This window comes from Serinus canaria, chromosome 5 (genome assembly GCF_022539315.1).
Source record: "Serinus canaria isolate serCan28SL12 chromosome 5, serCan2020, whole genome shotgun sequence".
Lineage (NCBI taxonomy): Eukaryota > Metazoa > Chordata > Aves > Passeriformes > Fringillidae > Serinus > Serinus canaria.
Genome location: NC_066319.1, coordinates 2,816,636 through 2,839,884, shown reverse-complemented (window position 1 = coordinate 2,839,884; position 23,249 = coordinate 2,816,636). Strand labels below are relative to the sequence as shown.

Here is a 23,249-nt window from a genome sequence, read left to right as displayed (position 1 = left end):
TTGAGCAATAGATGGGTTAAATCACTGTGTCATTAAATACTGTCCCTGCAGCTCCACAGAAGTGTCCAAACACCACAAGACTTCAGTGGGTCTTGAGTGCTCCTGTCCCTCCTGGGGTTGCTTAAACACTCCAGATGTGTGTGCCCTGTCCCTCCTGGGATTGCTCAAACCCTCCAGATATGTGTGCTCAGTGAGCAGCTTGTGAGCCCGGCTCAGTGACAGTGACCCAGACTGCCAGGGACCACCAGGACACCACAGCAGCAGGAGCAGGGAATGAGGGGATCCTCACCTGGCACTGACCACATGTTAGACATTACAGTGAGTATAAAGGTGAAGCAAGGATGTTCTTCCCTGGGGGCATTTTGAAACCCAGTAGCCACAAAGACCTCAGCTACCTGCAGATGCATGGCGTGTCCCCTCAGACCTCATTTCAGGAGCAGAAACCAAGAGCTTTTCTTAATGAAAGATAATTCCTCTAGGACTCATTAAAGGAAAGGAAAATTAATGGTGAAAAGAATCAGAAACCACAGATGAGAGCTAATTCTGATGGGGAGCACTAATACCACAGAGCACTCTCAGTATCAGCCCTCTCAAAGGTGAGCACAACTCCTGCCCCTACTGCAGTGCTACCAGCATGGAAATGAGAGCCAAATGGGACTAGAAACTGGAATTTTATTCCACTCTACCTTAGCATTTGTTCATTTTTAGTGTAAAAGTAGGTGTTTTCCCCCCTGCCCCTTTTTCACTGGCAGGTGATAAAGAGAGCCTGTGATCTGCAGCCACTGGCACACTGCTACAACAGGGCAGGGAACTGTAGCAAGCACTGGGAAATTCATCCTTTGCTCCCATCCATCTCCTCCCAAGAGAATGTACAGCAACCATTTATGACATGACTGAACCATAACAACCTTCAAACTTTTAAAAACGAACCAGAGGAAGTCCAGAGAAATGTTGGAGAAGTCCTGGAGTTTGTTTTTGCTGTGTATCCCTACCCTGGGCCAGTCCATCCATGGGTGAGCAACTGGCCAGCACAGGAAACTTCAGGAAACTGCCCACACATTCTTTATAGTCACTCACAATAATCACCCTGGCTTGTTATAGTTGGCAACATGGTTTAAAAGTGATGTTTTAAATTTCTGTTTCAAACAGATGCATTCCAGCACTATTGTGGAGTTCTGTTCCTGCCTGCACTGTGTGAGCACAGAGATTCAGAATCTCAGCAGCAGAAAAAGGCAAACCCCAACTTAATCACTGCTTAACAGCAATTTCCCACCTCTGAAACACCTTGTGCCAGATATCTCATGATCCACTGAGATGGAATTACTCCTCTTAATCTTTCTGTGGCTGCAGCACATGATGAAGATCTATCCAGAGCAATCACTGATGCTCTGGATAGATCGAGTGCCAGGTGCAGTGAAGAGCAGGGTGGCACTGGGTCTCTGAGTGTGGGGTTCTGAGGTCCCCAGGATGAGATGAGAGATGAGAATTTGACTCCATGTTCTCAGAAGGCTGATGTATTTTTTTATGATATTATATTAAAATAAATGATATACTAAAACTATACTAAAGAAAGAGAAACTATACATCAGAAGGCTAGAAAAGAATGATAATGAAAGCTCATGACTCCTCAGAGTCTGACACAGCTGGCTGTGATTGGCCATTAATTAAAAACAATTCACATGTTTGGATAAACAATCTCCAGCCCACATTCCAGAGCAGCAAAACATGGAGAAGCTGAGGCTTCTCATCTTCGCAGGAGAAGAAATCCTGGTGAAGGAGTTTTTCAGAAAATATCACGGTGCCACCTGAGGAGCAGCAGCATCCCTGAAGCTCTGTCTCAACACCTCTGCAGCCATCGGAACACGAGGTCTGCCCCAGGGATGCTGTCCTCCCGTTTCCTGGCAGCTCTGAGCTATTCCAGCCAGCAATGCCAGCAGGTGGTGCTGCCCACTTGTGACCAGCTGGTCCCATGGAAAAGGAGCTCTGGGACTGCAGCTCTGAACGGTTAAAAAACACTTAGGCAGGTAAAGTAGTCTGGTTTTATCTAGTTAATAATTTAGAGAAAAAAAAAGTGATGCTTTGCTTTTGGTCAGGCAAAGATTTCAATGAGGCCATGGAAGATTCCTTGTCTCCTCTCTCTTTTCCTCTACCTTGTCTTTCCTCCCCTCTCCCTCATCCAAATATGCTGGAATGCAGAAAAAAAAAGGACTGAAATACTTGTACTTAAAAAAAAATAAATAAAATTAAGGACATTTAAATTACCTGTGAATCAGGTAACCCTCCAGCCAAACATCTGAAACAAAGATTTGTGCTGTACTGCTCAGAAAGATTTTGGAAGGCCTCAGAAAAAGAATGACATCAATAGAGAAAAACACATAAAGCCAAAACTTGGGAAACACCTGCAAGAAGGTGGACATGCTCTGCCTTTTCTTACTTCACTCAATGAAGTATTTTTGAAGATTTATTTTAGATGAAGGGAAGGCAAACATTGTAACCATACCTACAGTACATACCTGCAGTTTGACAAAGAGCAAGCAGTGTCACCTATCTAAAAAAGCTCCTTAGGAAAGAGTCCAGGTATCAGTATTTCATACAGAAATCCTGACTCCTGAATATGATTTAATAATGGGGAACTAAATTTCATTTTAGAGAAAATCTCTCTATAAAGAAAAAAAATGGACTTTTTTCTATATAATCCAAGTTATTGGATGATATATGGTAGATGACTATCTCCAGAAAGATACAAAAAGAAGCTTTAAATAATTTTAAAAATCTGTTTCTGAAGGAGTTTATAGGCCTATAAGTAAAATACAACTTTCCCAACATTAGCATCTGAACCTATCTGGACAGAAATACCTCTGTAAGATATTGCAGTGTAACAGAAAACACACTTGTGTACACACACCCCCTTCCACAATTACACCCAGCTCTGAGACACTGCAATGCTAAACCTCTCACAAACAGCACAAATATTGTATTTTCAGAAGCAGAAGGCTTACAGACTAAAGGAAGCAGCTCATGATTCCTCCTGGACAGTATTTCCTTAGGTGTAAAATCTGCTGAATGCTTGGTGATGTGCCTGAAGTGTTGCAGTCCTGGCTCTGCCTGGGATCCTGAAGCAGGAGTCACCTGAGCAGATCATCTGAGATCTCCAAAGTGGTATTTGCAGGTTTCCAATGAAATTGTGTACACAGGCTGAGTATTTGTCCCTCAGCTGCTTGTTTGGTTCCCTTTTTGTGAAGGTTTTCTGTCCTTATAAGCAGGAGCAAAGATCTCTCTCTCTGGTTCTCTTCTTCTCCAACCACATCTGCCTCATCTTTTTAAACATCAAAGTCTTTCAAAAAGAGACCACATATTTCATAATGCTTCTAGTGAATCCACCAGCCCCTTTTCTTGGCTCACACTTCTGTAATTAGTAGGTACATTCACTAATTAAAAGAAAATTATTTAACTGACAAGGATGATGAACACACAAAGACAGGGAGGACATGAGAGCCTACAACAGAAGCTTCTATGAGGAAATTGTGTCCTAGGAGTTTTAAAAACCTTTGCAAAAATAGTTTTCTGTTTGCACAATAAAACTGTACATTTGTCTTCTTCAGTGCTGACATATTAGTGAAAAATCCCAGCCATCCACATTGCCACTGGGTCTGATGGCATGAACATCTACATGCTCTTTACACTACTGCTTGGATGAAAACTCCTGTCAGACTCCATTAGTGGGAGAGCCAAAGTCATCCAGAGGGGAAGGCAAATGTGAAGGAAGAAATATTTAACTGTGTGACCACCTGCAGATCCCAGATCCCTCAGAGATCTGCTGCAACAAGCACCTTAGCAATACAGCATGCAGAATTTCCTTGCCATGAAAACAGCAACCAAAAAGGGAAAAAAAAATTACATTGAGTAAGTCTGAAGAAAAAATAAGGGTTCAGTCACCAGCAGGATGCTAGCAGGGTCACTGTGCTCTCACTATTGAAAGCAAATAAACAACAAAAAAAAGGGCAGTGGAAGAAATGGAAACAGTAAGGGGAAGAACTAGTCTGTATCACACAAGCTGAAATCTTGGGAGAAAAGGGAATCAATGTGTAAAGCTTCTGGGAGGTTCAATAGCACTGGTGCCAATGCACAGGATTTCAGCTGAACAGGTGGATTTTGTTTATTCTTTGGGATTTTTACCCCCCTCTGGTTAAATGTAGTAAATTACTCCAAAAAGCCTAGGAGTTTGCTGTGAGGAGGTGAAGAGTCAGATGAAATCCCCAGTTAACACCCATTTGGGGGCAAATGAAAATAATGCTTCAAGATGAGGGAATGGAGGATGAAAAGAACAGGCTTCTTTCTCCACACCACAAATTCTTCCCAGCACTCTGATTTCTTGAGCCTTTCAAAGACACAGGCATCGTGAAGAGGAATAATCTCACTCCAAATCTGCAGAGGGCTTCTTTCTGTCTGGATCTTACCTCCAGAGACCTGTCCCAGTTGGCCATGACCCTCTGGAAGCAGCCCTTTCCATTCTGATTTGTACTTCACACAGCACAAAAAAAGGCAGAAGAAGGGTGCTGGATGTTTGTTGGGATCCACGAGCTCCCCCATGTAACTCTGTCTCCAAATTTCCACCAGACAACATTGCTGTTGCCATATTTCCCTTTATTTTGAGTCACCACAGACAGCTGCTCAGAAATTCAGAAAAACAGGCTCTGATGCTGAGCTGCCACATCAGACAGAGTGAAAACCAGTGGCCCACGCTTTTGTGGAATAAAGGAGGCAATGTATCATAGCTTGGCTGAGTTACATCCAAAAATCCCTTTGATTTCAGCTAAACCAATAACAGGGACAATTTTTTCCCCTGCTACTTTGCTCCTGTAGACAGCTTTTGCCTGGACAAAAGAAATTATAATCTTAGAGACTGGTATTTTGAAAAGGAGTGAGGCCCTTGACTGAATGACTTCTGAAAAGTTCTGTTTTCAAAGACATTGTCCAAATTATTGGAAAATGAGAAACTGGTCCAGCTGGGGAAGGTTTCTTACACAAAGAAGTCTGACTTTTGGGGAATGCTGCTTGTACATCTCCACCTGTGGTGGTGAGGTTTAAGTATAAACCTGAGCTCAACTACACAAGTTCTTAACTTCACAAGTTCTCCACAAGCTGGGGAGTCATATGCTTCATTAAGAATTGATAGCAGATCAAAATTTTCAGTTTTCTCTAAAAAAAGAAGCAAACACTCACACTCTTCCAAAGGTGTTAATGGGAAGGTTGCAAGATCAAGCACTTTAAGGTTGAAAACCAACCTACATCAATTTCATTGCCTTCATTTAGTGAGGAGCTGCTGAAAGGAAAGGTTGCACTGTGGGCTGCTTTAGCTCTCTAGGTCTGAGTGGGTTCAGCCATTTGCTCCTCCCTGAATGATTTTTGGCCCGATAAATGATGGGCAGAACTGCTAATAGCCTGTTCTTCTCTTCCACATTCTCTCACAAACCCATCTCAGAAACTGCCAGTACCTCTGTTGGCTGATTCATCTGTATTACAGTCCTCTAACATACATAACTAGGCACTTTTAAAAAAATGTTTGGGGTTTTTTTAAGTGCCTAAAGTAAATGAATGTAAAAGTCATTAACTTTTAGAAAGAAAACTTCCTATTAATATAATAAGTGTTATTCAAGAAAAAACATGCTTTATATTACAAAATCTTACCACTGTTTGATTCAAGCAGTTATTTTGTGTTTTCTGTAGAAATAATGCTCAGCTAAAGAGTTCTCCTTGTCCTCCAAAGCATCAAGTCCTGAAGCAAAACCTGTCAGTCTGTGCTGGTTTCACATTGTTCACTCACAGCCCTGACAAACTCCATGTGGAGTCAATTTTGATACAAGCCATATAGAATTTAAATACTGAGGTAACATCCAGTGCTGTCATTCCTCCCTGCAACTAAATGTCAGCAAGAAATAGAATCTAAAATTGGTCTGTAACTATGGCAACTAATGAGCCATTCTGACTTGGAGTCCCCAAATCCAACATGTGACCATCAAGGGATTCATTCCAGTTTGAAGATGCTGCTTCTCAGAGAAGAAAATCTGCTGCTGCTTGTGCCAACATTTGTGTGAGAGCCACCAGCCAGGCTGGAGAGCTGGAGCAGGCTCAGGCAAACAACTGGGAGAAAAGCAGCTTCCTTCTGAAACTGGAAGGAAGAACAGACACCACCTTCTGTGGATTTAAAACCCTGCAGAAAGCACAAACTCCGACCTGACAATGGTGTTTGTAATCACAGCACAGGGAAACCAAGGGCAGGCTCTGTGATGAGAAATAATGGGTGCCTTGAGGCTTTGGATTTTAATTTCAATAGGCATTTGGGATCACACAGCTCCAAACTGAACTCCATTAATTCTGACAAGGGGAGGTCATTCCATCTGCCATGACCAAACCCTCCTTCTCAGAAGCTGTTCTGAAAGGGCTGTTTAAGGAAACTCTCCTAAAAATCTCATACATTAAAAGTTATGCCTATAGCTAAAAAGTTCTCCTCTCTTTACCAGGGAACAAGGTATTTAATCCCTTTCATATCTCTGACAGATGACCAGGTGACCCTTTTTAGTGCCATGGCAGTTGAGTGAAGAGAGTTCCACCACAAGGAGATGAAGTCTCTACCTGGAGGGCAGATGAGGTGTCTCATGCACAGGTTTCTCCTAAATTTTTTCTCCTAATTTTTTTCTCCTAAATTTTAACGAAATAAAGATTTAAAATGATGGGTCACTATTTCCTTCCATTACATTCAAAGGTTTATTTAGGTAGCATGTGTATGTTCTAGAAATGCACTACAGCCCAGATCAGAAGACAGGATGTTAGGTGCTAGTCAATTCTTAAAAACAACAAACCTGAGTTCATACCAATTTTCTTTGAAGATGTAAAACCTAACCAAACACAAAATACCTTCACTAAAATATTTTGTCTACCCATGTAAGCAGCACTTAGCATTGGTTTGAATATTGGCTTTCCTGGATGGGTAAGAAAAAAGACATAAATTACAGTTTTGAACTGCAGAAAACACAAATGCTGTTGTCTTGTAAAATGAGCTACATTTCATACAGTGACAAAATAATTAACCCCTTTGAAACTTAGAACCTGTTAGCCAGTTTTCTATTCATAAGGAAAACATAGCTATGGGAACAAAGCTATAACTCAGGAAAAATAGGCAAAGAGAAGAAAAGCAAGGAAGAAACAGGACTGGGTACTTCTCTCATCCATCGTGGATCATCACTGATCCATCTCCAGTCACATGGTCACCACCATCAACTAAGGTCTTGTAAGAAACATCAGGGTGACATCCCAGGTGCATTCAGGAAAGGCTGTCAGTAAATGTTAATGACAAACAGGTGTGCCAGGGATGTGAGAAAAGACAAAGCACCGGATGTTTCACACTTTCTCAAATTAATTTTTATCTAATTAATTCATCTTCATCAGATCTGGGCTAGCTTAGCAGCAGAGAAAATTAATATCTTAGGGATCTACAAAACAAAAAAAAAACTGTAAATCCTACTAGGAAGCATCATGTCTTCATTAGTTTACTGGTATTCCAAGAAAAAAAAAAAGGGGGAAAAACAAAAAAGAAAACTTGCAAAGAGCAAGCACCATGATGTTTCATGGGATCTGGAGAAACAGTTAAAGCAGTAAAGGGGAAGAAGAAAACCCAACAAATGACCACACACAAAATGCCCAGGGACTGCTGAGGGTACAAGAAATTGGTTTCAACTGGTGCCTGCCTGGGTGTGGCAGTGGGAGTGAGCACAACGAACCCTTCTCACCGTTCCTTTTCCTCCCCTCGTCTTTTGCCGCTTTCTGCGGTGCCGTCACTTTCTGCAGGGAGCTCCGGCCGGAGCTGGGCTTTCCCGACCCATTGCTGAGGATGGAGCCGTTCTGGCTCGGGGAGCGGCTGCAAGTAACCATAGCAACAAGGCAGGACGTGAGTTCTCCCTCCTCAACCGCTTTTCAAGGTTATTTCATTCGCATGGTTTGCATCACTGAGTTTTCAGGTCTGATTTGGTACCAAAAGGAGACAGAATAGAAACAGCACGCAGCAACACGGTAAAGGTGGGAGCACAGTGATGGGAGGTGAGCACGACTTTCCCAATTAGTTCAGGGCTGATGGGCATCTTGGCGGCTTGGAATGCAACTGATCCTCATGCATAACCCCCACAATGATGTAAGTGCCACCACGGAGGACAAAAAGTCCCGTTGTCAATTCAGGGTCATTAACCCAGACAAAATAAAGTAGACCTTTGTTTTAGGATGCATGGCTAAATCGATTCTTTTATTATTCAGCCTGCATTTACAGTCAGCTGTTGTCAGCCACAATGCAAACTACACTCACTCACTTTGCACATATGCACACACAACTTGATAAGAAATTTCTCCTTTTCTCCTTTTGGCACATACCCTGGTTTAACCAGCACCCTCATGGGCTGAAACCTCTAAGAAAATGCTTGTTTTAATCAGCCATTGCATATCCTTGTCCTGAAACTGGTCCCTGCCCAGGGTGAGGAGGGATGGCAGGGCAGAAAGAACTACTGCGTATTCAGTCCCAGCAAGGAGCAGGGACAGAAATGAGCAGCAAGCTCTGGGCTGTGCTGGGAGTGAGCTCCCACAATAGCTCCTCTGATTTTTGGGGTGCACAAGTCACTCAAATCCTAATGCACAACTTGGCAAAAGCAGGCCACTAGTACATAATAGTACATTTGGTGCTAGTCCACATCCAGACATAGTCACTTTTTTTTTTTTTTCCACATGTGAAACTGCCACAAAAGGAATGAAAACTCTCCTCAGGACCTGTGTAGTTATTCACAAATCTATCTGCAATCTACCACTGAGTTGTCATGGGCACTGACAGGGTGATGTAAAGAGGTTACATTAGAGAAAAAAAATGGGCCTAGGCACAGAGGCTTCCATTTACAGAGAAAAAGAATCAAATCAAATTCTATTGCTCTCACAATGGTTTTATAACCAGAAAATGGTACTAAAACAAAACAACTGTCAGAACCATCCTGTAAATCATTGCCAATACTGTATCATCATCTTGAAACATTCATTTACCTCCAGGTCTGGCCACCCTGTCCCGTGTAAGTAGAAAGCATTTACTGTGGTCAGAACAGCAAGGGACAAACATGAGAAAAGCAATTCTTGGGGATTCCCTTTTGCAGACAGCCTAAGTGGAAATATGTATAATTTGAGACAGGCTCTTTGGAGCTACAGGACTCTAGGAGAATTCAGCATGCAACCCCAGTCAGTCCAGCCTGAGGGTTTCCTTTGGAAATTTTATTGAAAATAAGTATTCTTGAGAAGCAGGATTCCTCCCTATAAACCTGTCTGTCATTGCTAAATGGATAATCCCAGCCCAGTAAAAAGGATCCATCCAGGGACAGACCAACACCTGAAGAAAATCTGCTCAACTTGGGAACACAGAAAAGAAGTGAGCATGGATAGCTTGCACAATGATTTCTGTGGTGACACTAATCCAAATATTCATCCTTTTTAAGTGGTCCTCATATTATTAACTGAGAAGTTTCTTTCAGTGGTGATAACAAAGATACTCTGATCAGTTACCAGCCACTTCATGGCTGTCTGGTTTGAATTGACCTTTCCAGGCTGTAAAGTACCCTGAATGAAAGAGCAAATATGTAAAGGGCAAGAAATATTTCTTCATCTTCAGCAACCATTAAATTCCATTTCCAGACACAGCTCCTGGGAATCAAAAATACTGAAATTCTACATGTTCTTACTTACTCAAGCAATCACCCTGAAGGAGGGAAAACTAACTCTTAGTTGTTTGCTTAGAAGGGCACCAAGGTTCAGCACATTTTATAATGAGAATAACTTTCCTAGATCAAGTTTTCTTATCAGCATTTGTTTAAAATGGTGCGGATTAAGTGAGGGATTTCTGTGCTCACTTAAAGGACTGAGTGAAGTGTTTAATCACTTTGGTTAGAGGATTAATTAACAGGGCTGGTTTACTTTTTGTGTGTGTGTGTGTGGAGAGGCTTCAAAACATTTTAAAGTACAATTCCTGCAAAGACTTGACCTGCCCAGCACCAGCAACCACTATGGGTGTCATGATCATCTTCAAGTTGTCGTTTCTTCAAAGGATGGAAGGCTCTGAAAGGGACAGATGCTGTTTGGTTCACATAGACCTAACCCTCATATTGTAATGACTTGTATCCTGAACAACACCTCACTGGCATTAAATGACAGAATAACTGTTTACATCCAATTGCAGCTGGCTCACTCCTCTCTGCTGGTACACCCTGCAGACAGCTCTTCCCACATTCCAGGTGATTTACTGCACAGCCAAAGGAATATGATAAACCAGGCTCTAGCTCAGGATCCTTCTGTCTGAGGTTTTCTCTTTCTGCAGGGAAAACCTCAGCTGATGACCACTGGGGATGCCTACCCACCCCTGCTATCCTTCAGCCCCACACCATGCTGGCTGACACCTTCCCCTTCCAGCATGTCCCTGTCACAGTGTGCAGCAATACTGCACTGAGTATTCCAAGCTTTTCTATTATTCCAAAGGGGGAAATATTGGACAAGATGAGGTGACTCAGCTAGGAAGGCTTGGTTTTCTCTAGAATTTCTCTGCATTAGTCAGCTGCTTTTCTTGCATGTTATCAAATCCCTTCAAGAGGCCAGGCCTGTGGAATGCCTGTGAGCTACACAACAACAGTTACCTCTATTCAGGCTGTTTGTCTAGCAGGTTTGTTTTCTTCTCTTCCCTTCACAATCTATACTCAGCTCCACTCTCATTTAATGCCAAGGAGAATGGATCAAGGAAAAACTGGCTTCAAAGCATGCAAAACAGCTGGGATAAAGGGATAATCTGCTTTCGTGGCCTGCAAGGACCGAGACAAGGAATATTCAGCTATTCTGTTGATGGGTGAGGGCAGACATGAGGTAAAACTTCCTAACAGGAAAGGCAGGAGAGAACAGATTGCTGGAGGAAGTTGTGATCATCCCACCAGTGGAAGACTTTAAAATAAGGTAGATAAAGTTGAGTTAGGTGGGTGTTGGACCCTGCAGCAGAGAAGAGGAGCCACATAGCTCCCTGGGGATCTTGAATCCATGATCCTACAATCCTAGAGACTTCATATGAAAAGAGTGCAAACCTGGGACACTTCACCCTAGACCCTGACATTATCTAGTCTATTCTTACACTTCTGAAGTTTTGTACTGCTGTAGATGCTTTGGATCTAGAGGTCTTCTATAATTTAGTGGGTGTTTGGGGTTTCCCCTTCTGCTGGTGAAGGCATTGGGTCCAATTGTGAAGTGGTAGAGCCTGCCAGTGGAGTGACAGCAATTTACAGTGACTGAGGACCTGTCTTTTGGCTCCTTGAGAAATTACCAGTGCTCATGTTACATGTGTCATTTGGGCTCATCTCTTATGGAGCACCAACATTCACACCAAAGCCACTTCACCTCCTTGCTAAGACTTCACTTGGTTTTACCTCAAATATTGCAGCAACCTTACACACCCAGCACAGACCAGTGTCATGCCAAGGATACATCATGGAGAGGAGCCACCTGCCACACACAGAGCTGAGTGCCAAACCTCTCAGCAACCAGAGCACATATCCTATTTAACCCCTGTGTGGAAAGGCACCAGCTGCCAGCCCATACCTTTTCCTTGTTTCATTGGATTTGGCAGTTTTGATGGTGCTCCCATCCTGGGTCGTTTCCCTCTCCTGGGAGACAGGAGCATCTCTGACTGGAAGTGGAAGGATGACAGTCTCCTGAGTCACAGGTAAAACCTCATCCTCTGCTCCCTGCTGGCCCAAGTGTTGCTTGGCATAGTCAAAGCCTTGTACTGGCTGCAAAAAACAAGGGGAAATAACAGAGATTTCCAGCGTGGATTAGATTTAATATAAATTTTCAAATTCAATGCAAAATTTTTCACTACTCCTTAACTTTTTTTATTACATAAGTGACAGGTAAAAATACATAGATTACAATGTGAATACCCAACAGGAAACCAATTTTCTGATGAGATCTTCATTCCACACATTTTAAACATGATTAGTTAGTATAAAATTGACCTTGGCTAACCTTTCTTACCCTGCTGTAACACCCCCAGAAATTACTTTGACAGACAGTGGGAGAATGAGGATGTGGAAGAAAAAATTAGGAGTAAAAAAAAAAAAACCCTACAGAAAACTTTCTTTGACAAAACCCTTGTGCTTTCAAAGAGGGTGGGAGTAATTTATTCCCAGTCAAGCCAAAGTAAAACAGGCACACATCAGAAAGTTTCATGGGCAATATTTTCTAGAAAATAATCTTTTTCAGATCAGTGAAATTAGATTTCCCCTGGCTTGCTAGTTGCCTACTGGGAAGGATATTACTGACTTCACTTTTTTCTCTTGGGAAGTGGCATTTCACCAGAGCCTTGCAACAAGGCAGTTCCTGCCCAGCAGAACTAACACATGCCTTCTGGGCAAAGCAGCCAAGGAAAGGTGGATTCTCTCAATGGAAAAATTAAACATTTACACAAAACTTGACTTTCCAAACTGCATTTTCAGTTGGAAAGAAAACAGAATGGGAAAAAAATAAAAAAAAAACCCAAACAAACAAAACCCCAAAACAACAACAAAACCAACCCACATTATCTGTTGGGAAAAAAATATGAAAAATAAATCACTCAAAGAAATTCATGACCATCTCTGGAAAATGTGTTCTTGTTAAACTAAATAAAACTAACTTACCAAAGCCAGGAAGGTTGCTCTTCCTGAAGTAAAAAGACTATTGACAAAATGCTAAGAGAGGACCACAGAACACTTCAAAGCTGAGAAAGTGGAGGTTTTAAACCTCACACATACTCTGGAATTAGTTCAGGACTGATTACTCCAGGTTCCTGTCATGTCATCATTGAATATTTTAGTTCCAAAAGAAAATCAGCATGAGAATAAAAATTGCTGTTGGCACAGAAAAAAGACAAGCTCTGAAAAGCATTTTTTCTTGTTGTGTCCCTTACTAAATCTGGGCTGCAGCTCTAAATTCTGATACATTTTGCAGGTGATCTCAGTCTGAAAAGAATGGGGCTGTTTTTCACTTTATGAAACATAAAAACTGCTTTTTCTTTGTGTGGACCTGCATGGCATTCCCAAACTCCTGCTCAGACTGAGGCTAATGGTTCCTAATGTTTCCATCCTTCAGCATTCCTCTGATAAAAAGCTTCAGTGCATTTAGGAGTGGGCTAATGCTGATAAGGGAGAGCAGACAACTCCACAAATCACCCCCATGGAACTTGCAATATATCAGAGAAATGCTAATTCACCATCACCCCTCCATGGCAAGCAGGATATCACAAAACAGCCACCAAATGAGCTACAGAAAAAGCAAATGAAGCAAGGGAAGCAGAAGCTGTGTGAAGGACAGTTAGGAAGAAATTCTGCACAACATCCTACATAATAATATTGTTAATTAAAATATTGTTTTTCAACCTCATTATAAATGTTAAGTGTCAGTTAAGACACCCCTAGATATTCTGAAAAAAGGTAACAAGAGAGAAGAGGGGATTTAATCAGTTACTTCTCCCTCCATGCCTTTGAAAGAGTCAAATAAGTTTCAACTTCATCTCTTATTTAAAAAAAAAAAGCAAAAAAAAACAACCACCAAACACCTCTCCAAACACAAACCAAACCAGAAGCTGCAGGACATGAGAAATACTAAAGAATTCTGCAGTGTCCCAGCTCAGATCTGCCACAGGAAGAAAATGAAGGATTATTTTAATCATCAGAGTTCTACTCACCACCATGTCCAGTAACAAACTGCAATAAAAGGAGAGCTGAGAAAGTCATCCTCATCAGCAGACATATTGCATTAAATAAAATTTGTTCTTGGATCCCTGCTCTGTAAAAGCCCACAGGAGCAGATGGTTCTGCCACCCCTGGAGGGAACTGGCAAGGCTAAATCACGACCAGGCACAGCTGAAGCACTGCAAATGTAGATGTCCAATACATCCAAAATACTGACAAGGACTGAAGGACTGAGATTCTAATATTGCTTTTGAAATAATAAATGGATAGAGAGAGACCACCAGATTACACTGCCTGGCAAAGAGCAGACTGAATACAGTTGTTTCTGGGACTCTTTTTCCTTGTAATGATTGCAAAAAAAGACACTAAAGACGTTAAAAAATGTGTAAAAAATGGAAGGAAAGGAGGAAGGAAGGAAGGAAGTGAGGGAGAGAGAGAAAGAAGAGGGCGGGAGGGAGAGAAGACGCCACTCCGAAGCGAAGCCGTCCTCGCGCTCCCTCTCTCGCTACGCTCGCGCGCGTCGCTCTGCGCCGTCGCTCTCTCGCTTCGCTCGCGATCCTCTCACTCTCCTAGCTCGCGCTCTCGCTCTCTCTCTCCTTCGCTCTCTACCTTCCTCTCATCGCCTCTCGCCCTTCTCATCTCCTTCTCTCTCTTCTCTCTCCCCTTCCTCTCTCCTTCTCGCTCTCCCTCTCCTCCTCCTCTCCTCTCTCTCCCTCCCTCCTCCCTCTCCCTCTCCTACTCCCTCTCCCTCTCCCCCTCCCTCTCCCTCTCCCTCTCCCTCTCCCCTCTCCCTCTCCCCGCTCCCTCTCCCTCTCCCTCTCCCTCTCCCTCTCCCTCTCCCCTCTCCCTCTCCTCTCCCTCTCCCTCTCCCTCTCTCCCTCTCTCTCTCCTCTCCTCCCTCTCTCTCCCTCTCGCTCCCCTCGCTCCGCTCCGCCCCTCCCTCCCTCCCCGCCCGCCTCCCTCCCTCCTCCCTCCCCGCCCTCCCCTCCCCCCTCCCCCCTCCCCCCCTCCCCCCTCCCCTCCCCTCCCCGTCCCCTCCCCTCCCCTCCCCTCCCCTCCCTCCCCTCCCCTCCCCTCCCCTCCCCTCCCCTCCCCTCCCTCCCCTCCCCGCCCCTCCCCTCCCCTCCCCTCCACAAAACAGAAATAAAAGAACAAGAAAAGACCAACACAAAACCAACGAAAAGAAAAGAAAAACGAACTCAGCCCATCCCCTCTATTGGTATACCCAGGCACAGTCTGACTGACTTTTTTTTTTCTGTGTCCTTAATCAAACTGATAAGGCTTGTTTTCCCACAGCCTGCAGCACTTGCTTTTGCTTGTGGGTCTCAGACTATAGATCTTATCTCTCTTTACCTGCAAATTTATGCTTTCATGATAAAAAAAAAAAATAAGGTGAGGGAACAAATGAGATTCTAGACTTTAAAAAAGCATGCTGTGAATTAGAAAGCAAGGAAGGCAAAAGTTAACATTCATCCAAAACCTCAAAGCAAAAACAGTTGCTTAAAATAAAAACAGCATTGAAATAAAAACATTAAAATAAAATCCCATCAGAATTTCACCAATTTGAATTTATACTTCTTTCATCTTACAGCTAGAGAGAAAATTGGAAAAAATGGTATTTTTCAATCTTCCTTTTCCCCTGCAACTGCATCCAGATGTCCCTAACTGCTGAGGCAATTCAGAACAGCACCACAATTCCCAGGACAGCTCCTATAAACTACGCTGCGTACACGAGGTCATTCTGCAAACTTCATTTATTTACCCTTCAGTCTGCCACAACACAGAAGTCACGCTTTCATTCCCAGGCTCCGGCAGCAGTTCCGTGCCCTCATCCCCTCCCGCTGCCGCCCACGGGTATTGAAAGGTAAATGTGTCGTTACCCTGGGCGCTGTCCCGCCGCAGGACGCGGGGATGTGACAGCTGAGCTCCGGCAGGACCCGCAGCCTCCCTCCCTCCGGACTGCAGCACCGAGCAGCTCTGCCCTGCCGGTCCCCTTGGAGCAGCGCTGCTGGAGCCAGCACACGCACCTGGCATCCCAGCAGGCAGGTGGCACATTGGATTCTCCTCTGCTCCCTACGCGGCTTGCTGGCTGCTCAAAAGGGGTCACAAAACTGATCCGGTGATTCTACAGCGAATCTCGGATGCACGGAGGCAAAATACCAAAACGGCTGCTTAAACTACAAATCACTCCACTGTGACTCCACTTCGAGCAGAGTCAGCATTAATCAGCAGTCTCGGGCACTTTCCTCAGCCATGAAATACAACAGACTCATTTTATATGTGACATGGATATGTGCTCATTTGTTCTCCCAAACTGCAGGAAATATGGCAATTACAGTTCAAGCAATTACCACTAGCCCTAACACCGGAATTAAAACTAAAACTCTTCTTTTCAAAATCACCTTCTCAAAATATGTTTCTTAGCCTTATTTAATTAAAGATGCTGAAATCAGGAATGACCAAACCAGTCCATTCCCAGTCCCACTGCAGGATTTATCTTGCACAGTCCATATATCAGCATAAACTCTAAACTAGACCAGGCAGAACCTTTCTGATGGAGCCATCATTGTGAAACTAAATAGAAAGCAATTTAGCTTTCATTTAGAAATGCACCACTTTTCAGATAATGAATTAAATTAAATTTTATGGAGTCTCAAAATAAACCGGAAAGGGGAAATGAGCTCTGGAAGGGGACCTTCTGCACTCCAGCTGCAATGAGAACAAACCTGCAGGAAAAGCTGGAAAACAAACCTGCAGGCAAACCTGCAAACAAACCTGGAGCTCAGCACCAATTGTTTCATTCCAGCAATTGCAGATCCAGCTCCCATCTGATGCATTGAAGGCTGGTGCCAATCTAACCTGGCTGAACAGGCTTTAACCTGAGTGTGTATCTTGCAGCCTGATTAAATCTGATTTCTCAGGAACAGTAAAGATCCAATTTTGTATTTCTTTTTGGAATGAAAACAATGGATTAAAATATGAAAGTACTTTCAAGTTTTTCCTGTGCTATAATTTCAACCAGCAGTATGTTGTTTTGGGCTTTTTTAACATAGCAACTTTCTTCAGCTGGTAAACATCCCATATTGATGGGCAGTTCAAAATAATGTACAAGGTTTATCTCATTTTTTTTGTCCTTTAGCTGGGACCAAGACTACACATAAAACCAATCAAATGGTGCATAGCATTGGCAACAGCCCCTAATAAAGCATAATTTGCATTTTAGGGGCTTCAATGGGGCATCTAATAGCACTGCAGTGATATTAATTCCTGTCTGTGTTTGTGATATTGTGTGTAGCACTTTTGCAGATCTAGTCTTAACACTGGATGGATAATAGTGGATAAATAAATGAGCACACTGGAACCAAAATGGAAATGTCTTTTCTGCATCATTTTTGTTACAAATGTCTGGTTTCCAACTGGCACCAGCTGCACCCATCTGCAACGAACCTAAGATAAGGAGAAAAGAGCTGTCAAATGCCTCATGCCTTCCTTCAACTCTTCTTCCAATCTACATTTTTCAGGAGAAGCAACAGAGCTGAAATCTCAATAATCCTCCTGTCTGTAGCATTAAGAAACCAAAGAAAAAATCCATCATCTCAATCCCATGCCAGCAGAGAAGAACAAAGCCATCTAAAAGGGCAAAGGAACAGTCTGATTTACACACAGTCTCCATAGGCTAAAAACTCCTATCTTTGGGTGGACCTGATCAAGAGCCATTGAATAGCAACACTGGAGGTGCAGAATTTTTCACCATGGATATAAAACAGTATTGTGTGACTTTTTTTTTCTGTCAGAGGATCAAACTGGAAGTGCATTCAATTTGGGAAAAAAAAATATTGTCATTGATATGGATTAGTAACTTTAAGCAAACCACAATTGCTTGAACCTGACCAGCAATATACATAAATTAGAAAATCCAAAACATCTAAAAGAAAAATGGCAGTAGGAGAAAAAAAAAAAAAACAAAGAATGTCTAGTCTGGATTTTATGGAGTCTCAAAATAAACCAGAAAGGGGAAATGTTCTGGAAGGGGACCTTCAAGCAATTTGGGAGGAGAACTTTGGTTAGGGTCAGGTCTGAATTGCTGCCAAACTTCAGACATTCCCACCTTCAGCAGGCAGGAACAGCTCAGGCCACGAAGTTTGAGGTCCTACGGGAGATGTGCCGATCCCAGCTGTGAGTACCAACCCTTTCAATTCCAAACGTCCTTCAGCTGCATCTATCCAAGAGTCACAGCCTCAGCAGGGAAATGGACCTTTGGATCTGGGGCTGGGTCACTGACCTTGGCTCTCTGAGGCAGGTTCATCATGGTGTCTGGTTTGAAGTCATTCTTGTTCTTCCTGCACAGCACCGCGGTGATGATGATGATGATGACGGTGACCACCGCGATGGGAGCCAGCACGGCTGCAATGATCCACAGGTTGTTTGGGGGGTTCTTCACCACAGCTGCAGAAAAAGGCAAACCAGCAGTGGTGAGCTTCACTGGGCAAGGCTCCTGTTGCTTCCAGCCTTCAATTGCCTCCATGTAGAAATTAGTATAAAAAGTACTGTTAGCTAATCTAGCTTTCAGTACAAGGGACTACTTCTTGTATTACTTCAGTAGGAATAAAAAGGGGAAAATCAGCAACACTGTTGATTTCACAAATCCCTGGGCTCTCTTTTCTTAGTTTTATGTTACCTGGTTATATCCAAAAGCAGACATCCACTCCAAAGTCAAGAGAGATACCATATAAGATTATCACTCCAATGGTTCATTCACACAATAAACAAACAAATAAAAGGTGCAAATAATGCATCCTTTACTTTTTTCAAACACAAGCCCAGCTTAGAGCAAAGTAGCATAGCATGTGTGTTAAAAGAACACACATGGAATCCATACATGGTGTCAAAGACTGACTGGCTCAGCAGGAGCAAACTGGCAGAGTTTTTTAAAAAACAATGAAACTAGCTGGAATAGTTACTATCAGTATCAATAAGGCAATAAGAAGATGCTTGTCTTGTGCTCTAGAAATAATTTATCATAGTTAAGGTCAAAAAGAATTAATCACTTCTGAAGGAGTAGAAATAATGAGGTTGGAAAGAGCTATTTGCAGATATATTAATGATGGCACCAGGAAAAGGGTACATTTCAGAAATGCAGCAATGCAAAAACATTTTAGACTCAATTTTATCAGAATAATCTCTCTTAGTTATGAACCTTCCACTTGTTCACACATACGATATCCTCCTGTGACACATTCCCAGTTCTCTCATTTCATTTCTTTCTGGAAAAATAATCAGACAACCTCTTTATAGTGCTGAACTTTTCTGTAGTGAAATATTTAGTGGACTTTCCCATGCTATCCCTGTTTATTTTGCTGTGGCACTGGTTGCTGGCGTGGGCAGGCAATTGTGAGAACATCAGCACAAAGCAGCCGTTCCCATTTCCTGGGGGACCGGCGCTTTCAAATGTCATTGAGCTTATGAGCTGTCAGAGGCACTCAGCATCTCTCAGGATCAGACTTCAAATGCAAACCAGCTTCTTCTGCAGCAGGCACTGGGAACTTTACAGTTCTCCAGCTGAAAGCCTGGCTGGAGCCTGAGCCTGTTCTCTTTGTAGATTTGCACTGTTTTGCAAAGCCAGTGAAGTTCGTTGGGTGATGTAGGAACAGCACCATTAGGCTCAGAGCTTGAGCACAAGACTGCAAAATGCCAGGTTGGAGACTTTCAAGGTTCACTTTTCAATGGACTTACAGAATTCTTAACTATTGACTTTGACATTTGGTTTGGGGATGAAAGGGCTGTGGGGTAGGAAATGGAATCTGAATTTTAGCAAATAACAGAAGCTGTAATTATAGACTGCTGCTGTGGAAGCAGCAAACAATGGTTGAAAAATTATATTTATGCCTTCTAAGGCATGCAGAGGAAATGATGACCTTATGGCTAATAGGATAGACATTTAGGAGTCCTAATTAACATCTTTAATTCAGTTACCAGACTCCAATGTGACCTAAAGTCAACCCATGGTTCATTCAACTCAGTAAGACTTCAGTGGAATTTGAAACAAGCCCTTCATTCTGTTGTAACTCAGTCTCTGGCTCATAAAACAGGAACATCCATTTTTTTGTGTTATTATTTGTCTGTCTCATCTAACCCAGCTATGAGCTCCCGAGGGTACGTGTCTTTTCTCACAGTATTTGGGACAGAACTTTTCATTCTGCTAGAACAGAAATTATAATGAGCAAAAATGAAATCCACACAAAGTATTTTCTGTGCAATGCAGACTACAAATAACCATGTCCAAAAGGAAAGAAATTGTGTTTTTTCCATAATAAGGTATAAAGATGGAATTACTTCCTACATTTCAAATACTCTACCTTCAGAATCTCAGGTACCTCAGGTCACAATTTCAGTTCTTATCTATTCTATTTTTATAGTGTTCTATGCATATGTGGCTGGTATGAAAATCTACAGATGAATGAGGCTGCCTTATCAGACCAAGAAAATACAAAGTTAGATGATGAGCAGTAGATTCCATAATTGCCTGAATACCCACATAAATATAAATCACATCACTGCACAAAGAGCTAGGAAACTGCTATATCTATATCTTCTTTACTAAAAAAATACATTAAAGAAATATTCTCATGGAAAACAAAATTACTTGGAATTTAAATGCTGGAATTTATGGAATGGAGATCCTTGGGTTCAGCTGAATTAAAGTCAGAAGCAGACCATGATCAAATCAAGGATCAGATACAGTACAGGGTGCATTATCTGGAAATTGTATCATATTTCAGTCTTCTTACTCAATCCTGTGTTTATGGGTGATATACAAATTACTTATTATAGTGGTCCCTTCTTTTCCTGTCACAATTTCACGTAAATATTTCAGTACCACCACTCCTCCAGGCAGATATAATTGCACCAGGGACATCCATTTTATGTGATGTTTCACCAGTAAGGAGATCCAGTGCAGAAGTCCACTGCATAATTTTGATTCCTTCTAAAGAAATACTTTGGCAAGGTGGAGAAATCTAGTTAGCAAAAGGCATGGTACACAGCATGAAACATAATTATTAATTATGTTAACTGCATGAAAAAACACTCCAAGCTTCACCACAGTTTTATGACTATGACAAGTATATAGGAATATCTAAAAAATAGGAATATTTAAAAAAAAATCTAATATCTAAAAAATAGGAATAGCTAAAAAATATCTATAGGAATAGCTAAAAAAAAAACATTTAAAGAAACCCATGTCCACAATCAATCAGCAACTGATTAAGGTCTTGAAAGAGAAATTTGAAAACACTTTACTTTTAAAGAATGGAGTATTTTTGGCCACATTACTCTGAATGATACTATTATATCTTGAATCTGAAAACTGCCCACATGCACAAATAGCTCTTTTCAACTTCACTTTTCTGATTTGTGTCTAAATAATATCTTTAACAACCATGTAGTTTTCTTTGTGAAAATTCTTATTTAAAAAAATAATAATCCCTTTGAGATAGAAAGAATCTATACTATTTTGATCAAGTCAAAAATAAGGGACATCTTAACAGCCACCACATTTTATGGTTTTTGGCCAAGATATATGAATAGCAACTTTGCCCCAGTCATCATTAGTGTGTGGTGTCATGGTTTTGTCAGCATCAGAATTAATTGTGACTTTCCATAATGTTCAGTTCATGGAATAAAGCAGTGGTTAAGTATGGAGTTTTTGAAAGGACTCTTACGATCAGCTTGAACTTGGATGACATAGCCCAGGGTCAAGGCCATCCTCTGTGAGTCAACTGTACTCAGAATTTTGGCAGCTGCAGTGCCCAGCAAAGGCTTCCCGTTGTATAAAGTGTAATATGTCAGTTCAGCTGGCTCCTTGGGTCCTGGAATACGTTGAATTTTTACCATCTTTAAGGGAAATAAAATAAATAAAGAAATAAATGAGGAGACAAAGAGAAATAAATGGTGTTTGTGTTATACCATTGCAAAACTTGCCAGGAGCTATTTGGAGGCAGAGTCCACAGGGAGCTCCTTGAAGACCACCTACAAGCATAAGCTCCATGCAAATATCCTCACAGGATCAGAGCTTCTCCCCTTCAGAGCCCAGGCTATTAAATCAGTCAGTCAGAAAAATAACTAAAATTCTTCGTGAAAAAAAATGAAACATAATCCTAAGGTAAAACCCTACATTAAGAAAAGCATGCAGTAAAGAGGAGAGGATCAAATTTTTGGACATTACAGTCCTCTGTAAAGGGGGAATTCTTATAATCTGTTCTAATATTGAAAACTCTACTAGCATATTGCAGTTGAAAAACAGCCTCATATTTTCCTTCTATACTTTTTATTTTTTTGTCCCAGGTTGATAACAAAGGAATCATGCTTCTCCCATTTTATTCAGAATACTGGCAGAATTTTTCCATTGTACCTCTACCTTTCCTGAGAGTGGAGAAAGTGTCAAACATTTCTAATGATGGGAAGAAAAAGGAGTTTTGTGATTCTTCTCCATTATGCTATGGACTAAAATTTTACAAAGGTTCACACTTCTGGCAAGTAAAATGTGTTCCTTCTTTTAAATTCTTTCAGTGGAACAATACAAAGAATTGAGTGGGCAAATGGGAAATGCAATTACTTGTGTTTATACCTTACAATAAACAATCATTGAAAAACAATTTAATTATTTTTTAAAAAATAACTAATTTTTGAAGATTGAAGAAGAAATCTTTGAATTGCACACAGCATAATTTGGCTTAATTGGTGAGAAAACAAAACATGGTCAGTTCAAAATACTGAATGAAAAATGCTGTAAATAAGAGAAAGATGATTAATAAATTACTCAGGTCTCAAGTCTCTACTTCATAACATGATCTGGGGCCACATGATTTGATGACTAACCCTGTATAAATAAAGGCTGCTTCTTACGATTTTTTCCAACAAAAAGAGAAAAAAAAGAAGTTCTAGCTTTGAGTTACCTAGGAAACTTTTATCAAGAAGAAAAAACTTGGAACTCTTCATTACGCTGAATACGCTAAAATATGTACTTTGTACCAATCCTCATAGCAACCAGAGAGAAAATATTTATGAACCCTGATTAACTAATGATGATTTCCTGAGGATGACAGGCATGCCAACATGGCTGGCTGCAGAAAAAGGCACCATCAGCAGTGCCAGGCATTCTGCCCTCGCTGCTTTGATACCCATGAGAAATATAGGAAATTTCAGCCTAGAAATTCAGCTAGGCATGTCTTTTACAGGAACTGAAGCAGGACAGATGCAAGCCAAGCATTTTTTTTCACACTCTGAGCACCTGCACAGTGTAGCTGCCCACGGTGGTGGCACGTCTGAAGCGCCTTCCCTGCTGGTGGGACATCATGAACAGAGGGGCCAAGCGCTGCTCCATCAGCCTGGCAAAGCTCTGGTTGTTCAGCCCCAGCAAAGCAATATCCACCCCTTGGATGACTGTGGGAACACAGAAAAAACACAGAT

The 23,249-nt window shown here is 41.8% G+C and overlaps 1 protein-coding gene across 1 annotated transcript in view; it reads right to left on the bottom strand.

Moving 5' to 3' along the window:
* KIAA1549L (KIAA1549 like) overlaps window positions 1–23,249 on the bottom strand; it is a 130,017-nt gene that overhangs the window by 32,703 nt on the left and 74,065 nt on the right. The window contains exons 9-13 of the mRNA XM_050975897.1: window positions 23,071–23,222; window positions 21,503–21,674; window positions 18,064–18,227; window positions 11,650–11,840; window positions 7,788–7,915 (exon numbers count right to left, since the gene is read on the bottom strand). Coding sequence (XP_050831854.1) covers window positions 7,788–7,915; window positions 11,650–11,840; window positions 18,064–18,227; window positions 21,503–21,674; window positions 23,071–23,222 — 807 coding nt within the window. The remainder of the gene's footprint in view (window positions 1–7,787; window positions 7,916–11,649; window positions 11,841–18,063; window positions 18,228–21,502; window positions 21,675–23,070; window positions 23,223–23,249) is intronic.